An 11,423-nucleotide genomic window follows, 5' to 3' on the forward strand; every position below is an offset into this window, starting at 1 on the left:
CCCTATGCCTTGCTAATCAATAGAATTTCACAAAGATGATATAATGCCACTCATCCCATTGATTGTTAGGTTATATTAAACTCTGTAATAGCTAAATGTATAGAGAAATAGGAGAGAATAAGAGAAAGGGAGGAGGGAGGCAGGTTAGATGCAGAATCAGGGACAGCATTTTCTAAGTTCCACTGGCTCCTGGCATATAACTATTTTAAATACATGTGTTCCTTCATCCATTCATCTCATACACATTCACAGAGTATTTTCCATTTACAAGGAGGAAGATACAAGTATCTTAGTGATTAAGAGCATAGAACCTGGAGTCAAAGCAGCAGGGATGTCAAAGAATTTGACATGTGCCAAATACTCTCTGGATATCCTTGTAAAAATTCATTAACCTCTCCAATTCCTCATCTCCAAAACGAGGATACTCATAATATCCGCTATTTTATTCGATTTTGTGCTGCTATAATGTAATAGTTGAGGCTGTATCATTTATAAACAATAGATATTTGTTTAGCTAACAGTTCTGGAGGCTGGAAAGTCCACAACAAAGAAGTGCATCTGGTAATGGTCTTGCTGTGTCACTGCATGGCAGATAGTATCACATGGTGAGGGAGCACACAGAAAGGAAGAAGGGCGCCAAACTCATGCTTTTATCACCAACCCACACCTATAATCACTAACCCACTCTTGTAGAAATAGAATCAATGAATCTCTACATCATGTACACCCACAAGACTGGGATCCTAAATAGAATAAGATATACTCCATGTTTGCATAAATAAGTCAAGTTATACTCTACTGTCATGTATAACTTAAAAGAACAAAAATAAAGCAATAATAAATAAAAATAAATAAATCCATATTCACATTGGCCCAATAATCCTATTTAAATTACATAGAAATACTTAGAAAGGATTAATTCTACAATAATAATGACTTTTTTGTTTGTGGTGATTATAAGATCAAGTACTTCATTCTACTATTAGAAACAAACTGGAAAACACAGTGACTTAAATAACACAGAAGTTCATTGTTCCACCCCATCAAGATTGAAATGAGGTGGTCCCATTATTCAGGGGCTCAAGATCATCCATCCCTAGTGAGTTATATCCTTTTTCTAAGTCACTTCTTGGTTTAGAATGGTTGTCCTAACTGTATCTATCATGAGCAATTTCTAGAAAGCAAGAAAATGGAAGGAAGTGAAAAAAATTAAAAATATAAATATAAAATAAAAAAATTATTTATCCCCCTTTGATTAGAATCTAATCTTCACAACAATATTTGTTTGTATTTGTAAACAAGAAATTCCATGGTGTGCAGTGAGAAAGTCTGGAAAAAATAATATTTTAGGAGCTCATACTGCCACCTAGAATATAACTGGGGTTCTGCTCATGAGGAAGAATGAAAAAAGTGGATATTAAGTAGGCAGCTAGCAATTCATGCCCAGTTCATTATAAATATGATACTTGATTGTAGAAAAGCATTAAACAGATAACAGAAATATATTTTAAAAAATGTAAGAGAAAATGTCCTGTGGCAGAGAAAACCAAACTGTTAAATTATCTTCAGGGTAAGACAAGGACAGTATATTCCCCAGCCTTTAAGGCAGTTGGTGCTTCATACCCGAGTTCTGGCTAGTGGACTGTGGCCAGCAGTGATGTTTGCCAGACCTGTCCCTTCAAACCATCCATAAGACTCTCCATCCTCTCTTTGTTGACTGCTAGCCAGTTAAAAAGAATGAACTGAAGGACTTCATGGCAAAAGAAGATGGTAGAGCCATAAGGATGGAAGATAACTGGGTCCCTTAGTGACGACTTAGAACAGTCCCCTCTGGCCACTTGATTACATACATTGAACTTTGACATCAGCAAAATACACTTTTTGATGATTGAGCCTCTGTGATTTAAGGATTATTTATAGCACAAACATTACCTACTCTAATTGTTAGAGCCAAAAAAAAATATACCAGCCAAGAGATCACCTTTATTAATTCATTTCTATTTATTGTTCTAACATTAATGTTTATATAAATGTAGATTTTAAAATGTAATAATATAAATATGAGTAATATTATGTATTATGTGAAACAAAGTCCAAATAAAATACTTCATCCCCCCCAAATTATCGATACTGTTACTTAAAACTTGAATTTCTACTTTAAATCAGAAATATAAATTTAATGCAGGAGAATTTTGATGAATAGATGCATAACATATATTTCAGGGGTTGTGGCTCAGCAGTAGAGTGATCTCCTAGCACATGCAAAGCCCTAGGTTCAATTCTCAGCACCACATAAAAATAAATAAAGGTATTGTGTTCAACTACAACTAAAAACAAATACTAAAAAAAGTTTCAGATATAGAAACAAGTAAAGACATGTAAATTTAAACAAAATTAGTTCACCTCACATTGAAATGCTCAAATGAAAAACAACAACAAAACAGAAAGGAGAAATTTCCAGTTATTGATGAGGAAATATGAAATGGGTATTTTCCTGCCAAAACAATGATTTTCAACCTCTTATAAAAAATGAACATGTATTCTGGGAGCTTAGCTCAATGGTAGAGTACTTGCCTAGCATGCGTGAGGCACTGGGTTCAATCCTCAGCACTGCATAAAAAATAAATAGAATAAAAGTACGGTGTCTGTCTACAACTATTTTTTTTTTTAAAATGAGCATGTATGTGAAGAATTTGTTGAAACCTCCATGAAGGGTTCCAGAGGAGAACTGAGTAAAAGGGGAAACATAATATGTCATGAAATAATAAAATAATAATAAAAATAATAATTTTTAAGAAGTCAGTTCTCCCATAAATAGTGGACAGTTTTAATACAATCCCTATCAATTGTAGGCGTCCTGTGTTTGGGATTGGGGTCTCTGATAAACATAGTGATTGTGGCATGCTTGGTGGCTAGGAAGTTTCTGTGCAAAGGCACAGAATGCCTGACTGCTGGGAACTTCCATGTAAAAGACACGGGATGCCTGGCCGCTGTAGCAATGTTCTTCAGGAGGAAGCTCTGTGTTAAGGGTTTTATCAATTTCGACCTTGATCTTAGGCACATAACTCCTGGGAATAGAGAAACTTGCTTGCTAGATAACTACAGTGTTTCACCAAGCTCCAGTGCTCCTGGATCTGTGTGCTTAACAGTAATTTTAGACAATGAACTTTCTTAAGAGCATCACAAAGCTCCTGACATTGCATTTTGTAACTGGAATGGAACTGCAAATAAGCAACCTTACTGATACTCTAAACAATAACGTAGTTATGGTACTAATGACCAAATGTAGCCTACTGGTATAAATAAATGAGGCTGCTTGGTCAAGCAGCCACTTTCCTGCCTCTGCACCTTGTCTCTCTGTCTCCCTTTTTATTTTCCTCACAATCAATAGCTTAGCAGTCGTGTTTAGTGCAGTTTGACAAAGCTGGGTTTTAAATTTACCTGTAGCAGTAAGATGCTAGAGAAGGCAAGAAAAAAATGTAAAAAAATATTTAACTGGGTTTTTATCATATGGTAAAGTGATTTGCTGCCTCTTTTCTTCGAGAAATCACCCACTGAAGCATTTGAATGGAAATTAAACAGACACTTGTTGCCATTTCACTTTAAAGTTCTTTTAAAAGGAACATTTCCATACTTCAACATTTCAGCAGTTTGTCTTGGCGTTTCTGTCCTTTAATTCAGGGAGGGGCCTTCTGCTCTTCATCTCAGCCAGTGGGTGGAGCCTTCTCTGAGCTGCTTGGCAGTGAGCTGTGCCTGGCCAGTCTTGGGGGAGGAGCTGCATTTCTCCAGGCTGCAGCTGACAAGAAGCTTCAAGGTAATGGCTGTCTTAAATTTAGTTATTTTCCAGTGACTTCTGAGGGCCCTAGAGTATAGATGTGAAAAATAGGGATGATGGTCTTGGAGTGGTAGTAACGGAGTGTGGTTTTGCGAGAATTACAGGCATTTTGAAGGAATTAGTCCTCTGGAATTTTTGTATCTCCCAATGTTTATAAGTCCACAGTGGGAGAAGGGGTGATCAGATTACAGCCTCTAAATTAAGGCTTCAATCAGTGCAGCGTGGCTGTTCATACTAATTTATTGAGTTAGCATTCCATGTGTATATTGCTAGACATTATGTTTCTGTTTGAAGTTTTAAACATTTATTGATTTATACAAAAATTTAACTGACAAATGTTTTGACAGCATGCGTGGAAATACTTCTGTAAATTGATTGATACATAAGAAGACCGTGTGTCACATATACATGAGCATGGAAAGGAGATCAAATATGTAGTTGAGTGAAGATACTTACACATAATATATACATGTATATATGGGTGATTAGAAAGAAATCTGTGAGAAAATAAGCTCTTTTTAACATTCAGCATTCCTGGGTCAGTAGGTTACTATTTAAATACTATTTTATAACCTATTTCCATAATTTAAGAAAGGATTTCTTCATGATTGTTTTTATAATCATGAAAGAAAACTTAAGCTAGAACATAATATCCATTTTGTTTCAGACACATAAACATTCATAGACAAACACACAGACATGCTCCCATAATCCCCCGCCTTTTGCCAATAGTGGAAATTTTCCTGGACCTGATCAAATAGTTAGCCTGGTTGCTGTGTTGACTATATTCCTGTGTGTATCCTCCTTGCAGCTCATTATTTCAGGCCACAGATATAGTTATGGTCAGCAAGAACCATTTTTCTGTATCACCTAAGTTAATAGTGAGACACAATATTTGGTTTATTTGTATAAGCAATTTAAAATATTATATGGGATGGTAAATCCACATAATGGAATATTATGTATCTGGTGAATACAAACATGAATCTGTACATGTGAGTTGAAAATGCCTGAGAAATAGTTTAAGATGAAAAATTAAGTTATAGAATAGCATATAGTATATGATCTCTCCTCAGAATAAATAAATATACTAGTTTATATGTATATATGTTACTGTCATCTATGTAACCAAATCTGGAATTGCATATCTGCCAAATTACTAATAGGATTATTTGTATAGTTGGAGAAACAGAGATTGCTTTACTGTTCTCTATTTTAAAAATTAATAATATATACTTATTTATTTTTCACATCTTAAAGGAAATGTTGAGCTAAAATATAGTAGTCTTGAGAAAATTTCACTTAAAATAATTTATAAAACATCATGTGGAAAATATTTATGCTCTTGAGTGAAATCTAAGGCTAGTTTGAAATGATATTTATCTATATATGTAAAATAATTCTAGAATGATACATGCAGAATAGTCATAGAGGTTGTTTGTATAGAATTATAATTTCTTTGGCATGTATATTTTTGCATCTTTTCAATTTTAAGGGTTTCTGGGTGTTTTGATAATAAGAAACATTATGTTTGAAGACATATATTCCTGTTATAATCCCATACAACAGAACCATTAAGTTTAGAATAGAGAAGTCTAGAAGCACTAGCAGGCTCCTGGATGGCTAGAGTAGTTCCCATACTCTTCCCATAAGAAAGATCTAGTAGTGATTCAGGTCCTCCCTATCTTATGGGAAGGCTGCAGTTCTGGTTCTGGTCACAAGATGTCGCTTGTCAAACAGCCTAAATTTCTTCCAGGCAATCATTTTTTTGAAGTAGGCAAAAAAGCAATGAAATTATTTTGTATTAATAGATAGTATATACAGTGTAACTGTGATTCCATTGAAAATTTTGTGTATCAAAAAGAAAGAAGTATACATGATAACTGATGGATTCAATAGAAAATCTATACTCTGACTTGTAGAACAAGGTAATTGTTACTTCCTTCTTTCCTATTTCGACCTCACACTTTTCCTGAGAGACATGATTTCATCATGAACCAAATAATATAAATGTGTCTCAAAGAACATTTCATATTATAAGGACATGAAATCTACATCAGGGATAAGATTTCACTTTGTCTCTGTGTTTCAGAATGACATACTTGATAGTGTTTTGGTAGGGAAATTTCCTTACATCTTTTCCATTTTATTGCCTTGATCCCCTGTCTTCCTTTTGGATATCCTAGGTTAATATCAGAGTTCCATGAGACCTGGGCAATCTGCATGTGATTCCAGGTGAGCCCCAGAAAGACAGTACAACAACAGAAGTGCCCAGCAGGGTGAAGGCTGTGCTAGACAAACAGTTGGAGTAAGAATCAAGACAGCTGTATTACAGGACCAGACTACCACAATTCTTGTGGCAGGGTAAGACTATTCCCATTTCATGCAATATTTCACATTAAACACTTATTGAGATCATGAAGAATATTTTGCTTCATGCTTTGCAGCTATGTACTTTAAACTAAAAAAAAAAACCACATTTCATATTAAAATCGCATTCAGTTGAAAATCTGAGGTATAATTCAACTTGATCCTTCTTCTCTAGCCATAATATTTGTAATTAATGTAAGAAGTTAAAATTTCTCAACTTCTCATTTTGAGAATCTAATGTATAAAACCACTAAGCAAAAATTATGCAAGAGGCTTTTCAGGTGTCTACCCAAGTTTTCAGACAATGATCTGGCTCTCAAATACTTGAAACCACTAGATCCAGTAAGTGTCCATAGTAGCCATTCTGAGTCTCTGTCTTCTGCTTATGATTTTTAGAAGGTCAGTATGTTGTTGTGTAGATGCAGTAGGTACAGACCTTGTTTTGTTTGTCTGGATGCTTTGGTAGAACTTAAAATTTATAATGCTGTGTATTTGGCTAGTATACTAGTTCTCAACAAGTTCCTCTTGGACATGTAGCATTGAAATCATTTGAGAACTTATTAGAAATATGAATTTTTGAGCTCAACCCAGACATTCTGATTAAGACTTTCAGGAGGGTGCCTAGAAATCTAAGTCTTCCAGATGATTCTGATACATATTAAGTTTGGAGACCCACTGCCATAGGTCAAATAGTAGAGGGATAAAAATATCAGAGTCTAATACTATAAGTTTCCTGAAACACCACCATAAGCCCTCCCCCTATGCCTACATGTATACACATAACTCCTTAATAAATATGTGCAAGTTCTTGAATTTGACATATTGTAAAACAATTTTCCAGTTCCTATCTCCCCTTAAATTGTGCTGCATTATTCACTGTCTGATCTTGTATTGAGCATTCTTATCTCTAGTTTATTTCTTCTTGGTTTTCAATTGCTCATATTCTATTTTGACAAAATAATTTTGTTTGCTGATACTTTTTTCCCTCCATTTCAGTATCTTCAGTATTGTCCTATTCAAACAACGTGTTCACGAATCCTGGGGTTATTGTAGTGGAGAAGACAAAAAAGCTATAAACTCTTTGTAGTCCTAAAACAAAAGAGACTTTGTTGAGAGTATTGTTTTGGTAGGAACTGTGTTTGCAGTAACAAGGACAGCAAGCCACCTCAACCTCTGATAAGAGCTCCTTGGCACACAACTCAAAATCATCATGGAAGCTGAGTATGTCCTGTGCAATTGGAAAGACCAGTTATGGCCAGCGAAAGTTTTGACCAGATCTGAAACTTCATCAGACAGTAAGAGACAAAAGACAATTTCCCTAGAAGTTCAAATACTCTCACTAGATGACAAGATTGAAGTGGATATCACAGAAACAAAGATTCTTGAGAAATCTCAAGTTGAAGCCATTGCCTCCTCTCTTGTGCTACAGTCAGAGGACAATGCCCCACCTCAAGAGGAAACAGCTTACAGAAGATCACTAAAAGTGGCACTGGATATCCTGAATGAGAGAAAAAAATTGAATCAAGCAAGCATTTCACATGAAGAAGAGACCATTGTGATATCTGACAATGAACCACAAAAGCTGTCTGATTCACCCCCTCGTAAAAAGTATCGGAGGCATGAAGAGGACTTACAGGAGTCTCTTGAGGAAAATAAAGACCCAACATCCCTGATAATATCTTCAGAGAGTGGTAATTCCCTGCCTGATGATAAATCACAGGTGAACACAACTATTGATACTCCGAGTGAAATGGAAACAAAGTCATCACAGAACCCCATCTGCCAGACTTTCCCTTCACTTTCAGAAGATGATGATGAAAAAGAGAAGAAAAAGATTGACACATCAGCAATTTTATCTGTAAGTTCCACAGTCAAAGAAGAGGATGCACCTGTTAAAGATGAAAAGTTTGTTCCATCTTTGTCATCAGATATTGTCACTATGCCCAAAGCTTTGAAAGAAGAAGAAAAAGACATATGCTCAGAGACCCCTGCTGTTTCCTCTGAATGTTCTACATTCTCAGAGAATATTGAAGATCCTGGAGAAGGTCCTTCAAATCCAAATCCATGCACAGATGCCACCCAGGATCAACCTTCTGTGGAATCAGAGACAGGTGCTGCAACATCCTCTGCAAGTTGTTCAGGGGAATGCCAGGCTTCAGTTAGTGCCTCTAACCCTGTCCTGGATTATTCACTTCTTGTGAATAATGAAAGAAGTTTTCAGAGGCTGGATTTAGAGGAACTTGAGGAAGACATTCAAGCTTCTGACAAGTCACCGAATCTAAATCCTGTTAGTGCTTCTGCACTAGATGACAATGAGGAAGATGAAGAACTCCCACGCTTCATTTTAAATTATGAGCCACGTTCATTTGAAACAGGAATGATAGTCTGGTTTAAATATCAAAAATACCCATTTTGGCCAGCAGTGGTAAAAAGTATCAGGCGTAAAGAGAGGAAAGCAAGTGTGCTTTTTGTTGAGGCAAACATAAATCCTGAGAAGAAAGGCATTAGAGTACCATTCAGAAGACTAAAAAAGTTTGATTGTAAGGAGAAACAAGCACTAGTGGATAAAGCCAGGGAGGAGTATAGTGAAAGTATCGACTGGTGCATTTCATTGATTTGTGACTACAGAGTTAGAATAGGTTGTGGATCTTTTACAGGCTCTTTCCTTGAGTACTATGCTGCTGACATTAGTTATCCAATCAGGAAAGCAATCAAACAGGATACCTTCAGGAATCGATTTCCAAAGCTCCAGAGTGATGATACTGTGGAACAAATGGTTGTGACTTCCCAGACCAAGAAAATGGCCTTCCAGAAAATTCTCCCTGACAGGATGAAGGCTGCTCGGGACCGAGCCAACAAGAACCTGGTGGACTTTATTGTGAATGCAAAGGGAACAGAAAACCATCTTTTGGCCATTTTAAAAGGCACCAAAGCATCCAGATGGCTGAAATCATTTTTGAATGCAAATAGGTTCACACCCTGTATTGAAACATACTTTGAAGATGATGATCAGTTGGATGAAGTAGTGAAATATTTACAGGAAATCTACAAACAAATAGATGAAAGCATGCTGACTCGGATAAAACATGACAAAATTAAATTCATCCTGGAAGTTCTCCTGCCAGAAGCAATTATTTTCTCAATTTCTGCTGTTGATGGATTAGATTATGAAGCAGCTGAAGCAAAGTATCTAAAAGGGCCTTCTCTCGGCTATAGGGAAAGAGAATTATTTGATGCAAAAATCATATTTGAAAAGAGACGGAAACCATTAACAAATGAAGCTCATTAAATATCCCAAGAGTCAAAATCATAACAAGGAGCTTTTACAGATGTTAGTTTAAAAAAAATCTCATTTTAACAGTTCTCTCTACAATGTAAATATTTTCTGAAAAGGAAAGACTTTGAGCAACATGTTCACTTTTTTTTAAAGATCTCTAGGATCTGCAGAGATCACTACATGTTTATTTTCTTATGCTTCTTCAGAGTCAATTTCATCAGCATATTTCAGAATTTTTACTTTCAAATACATTTTTAGAATGCATAATTCCTAAATAATTTTTAAAAGAAAGTACTCTTTGGTTTTATGACATTTTTGTGTGTATGCTGTATAAGAAAATGCAGTATGCACAATCATTTCAATATTAAAGTTGCACTGGTGTTAGATATTAAGCAAGATAGTTAGAAAAGAAGTCTAAAAGAAACATGATTATATTTTTTTGCTTAATTTTTTATAAAATACTGGGTTTTCTCTTAAAATAGTTGAATTATTTTTCCTGCCATGCCTATTTATTTTTGGAAAAAAAGTATCTCTAAGACATAGAACCAAAGATAGATGATAGATAAGCTTTGCTGCATATTATAACTAACCACAGTTGCTTTTGCAAAATAGTCTAAAGTTAAAAAATAAAGTAAATGGATTATCTGCATGCAGTCTATATTTGTGTGAATAACATTTCAGCATGCAGAAAATATTTCAGCAGCCTTGAACAGGATAACCAATTCTATACTTCCATGAAATTCAGTTTTATTCAGTGTCTGTCCTTAAAATGGTTGAATAGTTTGTTAAAACAGACAGGCTTTTGGCTGTCTTCATAACTAACCAAGAGTGGATCTTCTTATTATAGCTGTCTGACCACATGTAAAAGGCAGCTACAGTCATTGTAACCACAGTCTGGTCACTCTAAAGTCCAGACTTACTGCTTAAGAGCCCATGTAGTTTGATGCAAACTGTAGAAAAAGCAAGCACTACATTCTGAGTCTTATTTCAAAATATGTAGTCATTTGTCTCAAATCAAGCAAACTTTAGCATCCGGCTTATTTGTACAGAAGTTCCCATTGATTCCAGTACTAATATGTCAACTAGTAAGTCATTCCAAACTATCAGAAGGAGTAGATGGACCAAAACCTGGGAATTTGGAAATGGATCACAGAAAAAGCCCCCATTGGTTAAATATGGCAATTACCGAAATATAGTTAAATATAGACAATCGATAGGATGAAGCAGATGAATATATTCTAACTCAAAACAAGATTTTTGTGAGACTACATCTTAGAAAAACTAGTTTATTGTTTTTAAAAACTTGTTATGATAAGAAGTGCTGAAGACTTAACATGAACCTGTCTACAATTTTACATCTTCGAGTAAGACAGCTGTTATTCTTGGGCTCTTGTTATGTGTTCACATAGCTACATGTGTATCTAAAATTTTTAAAAATTTGGTATTTTGATTTGTAATAAAACCATTATTTCCTTCACTTTGGATATTTACTCCATACTCCAGATTATATAGCTACATAAGTGATGTGTTGTGTTTTTTTGGAATTTTTGCTTTTTGTAGGTGCCATCATTTTAATGTTTGTTATAAGTTATGATTCTGAATAAATATTCATTTCCATGGTTGATTTTGTGTTATTTTAGAAAAAAGCCTTCCCAATTTTATGTGCTGCAGATCCCACAAAATCTTCTATGGATCCAGCCTAAACTAATCCAAAATAGTTTCCTCATGGCCTTGAAAAGTATTTGAAAACATACCATTACCACACAATATGTGGACTTTATAATCTAGGAAAACACCCTTATTCATGCTATAATACTGTGTCCCTCTGATTCCAATGTATTACCCACTTCAGCATTTTCATTGAGCTATCTATCTCCTGTTTCTAATATTTTACCACCTAATTTAATATTTACTACCTCATTTATAGCCTTATGAGGTGAG

At 35.1% G+C, this 11,423-nt stretch overlaps 1 protein-coding gene across 4 annotated transcripts in view; it reads left to right on the forward strand.

Moving 5' to 3' along the window:
- Pwwp3b (PWWP domain containing 3B) overlaps nucleotides 1–11,042 on the forward strand; it is a 35,389-nt gene extending 24,347 nt beyond the window's left edge. For all 4 annotated transcript variants that reach the window (XM_071606462.1, XM_071606461.1, XM_027931522.2 and 1 more), the window contains exons 3-5: nucleotides 3,682–3,814; nucleotides 6,022–6,199; nucleotides 7,202–11,042. In XM_071606462.1, the coding sequence (XP_071462563.1) occupies nucleotides 7,416–9,494 (2,079 nt within the window). In that variant the 5' untranslated portion in view covers nucleotides 3,682–3,814; nucleotides 6,022–6,199; nucleotides 7,202–7,415 and the 3' untranslated portion in view covers nucleotides 9,495–11,042. The remainder of the gene's footprint in view (nucleotides 1–3,681; nucleotides 3,815–6,021; nucleotides 6,200–7,201) is intronic.
- Nucleotides 11,043–11,423: the final 381 nt, after the last annotated feature.

The sequence above is a fragment of the Marmota flaviventris genome, chromosome X (genome assembly GCF_047511675.1).
Source record: "Marmota flaviventris isolate mMarFla1 chromosome X, mMarFla1.hap1, whole genome shotgun sequence".
Lineage (NCBI taxonomy): Eukaryota > Metazoa > Chordata > Mammalia > Rodentia > Sciuridae > Marmota > Marmota flaviventris.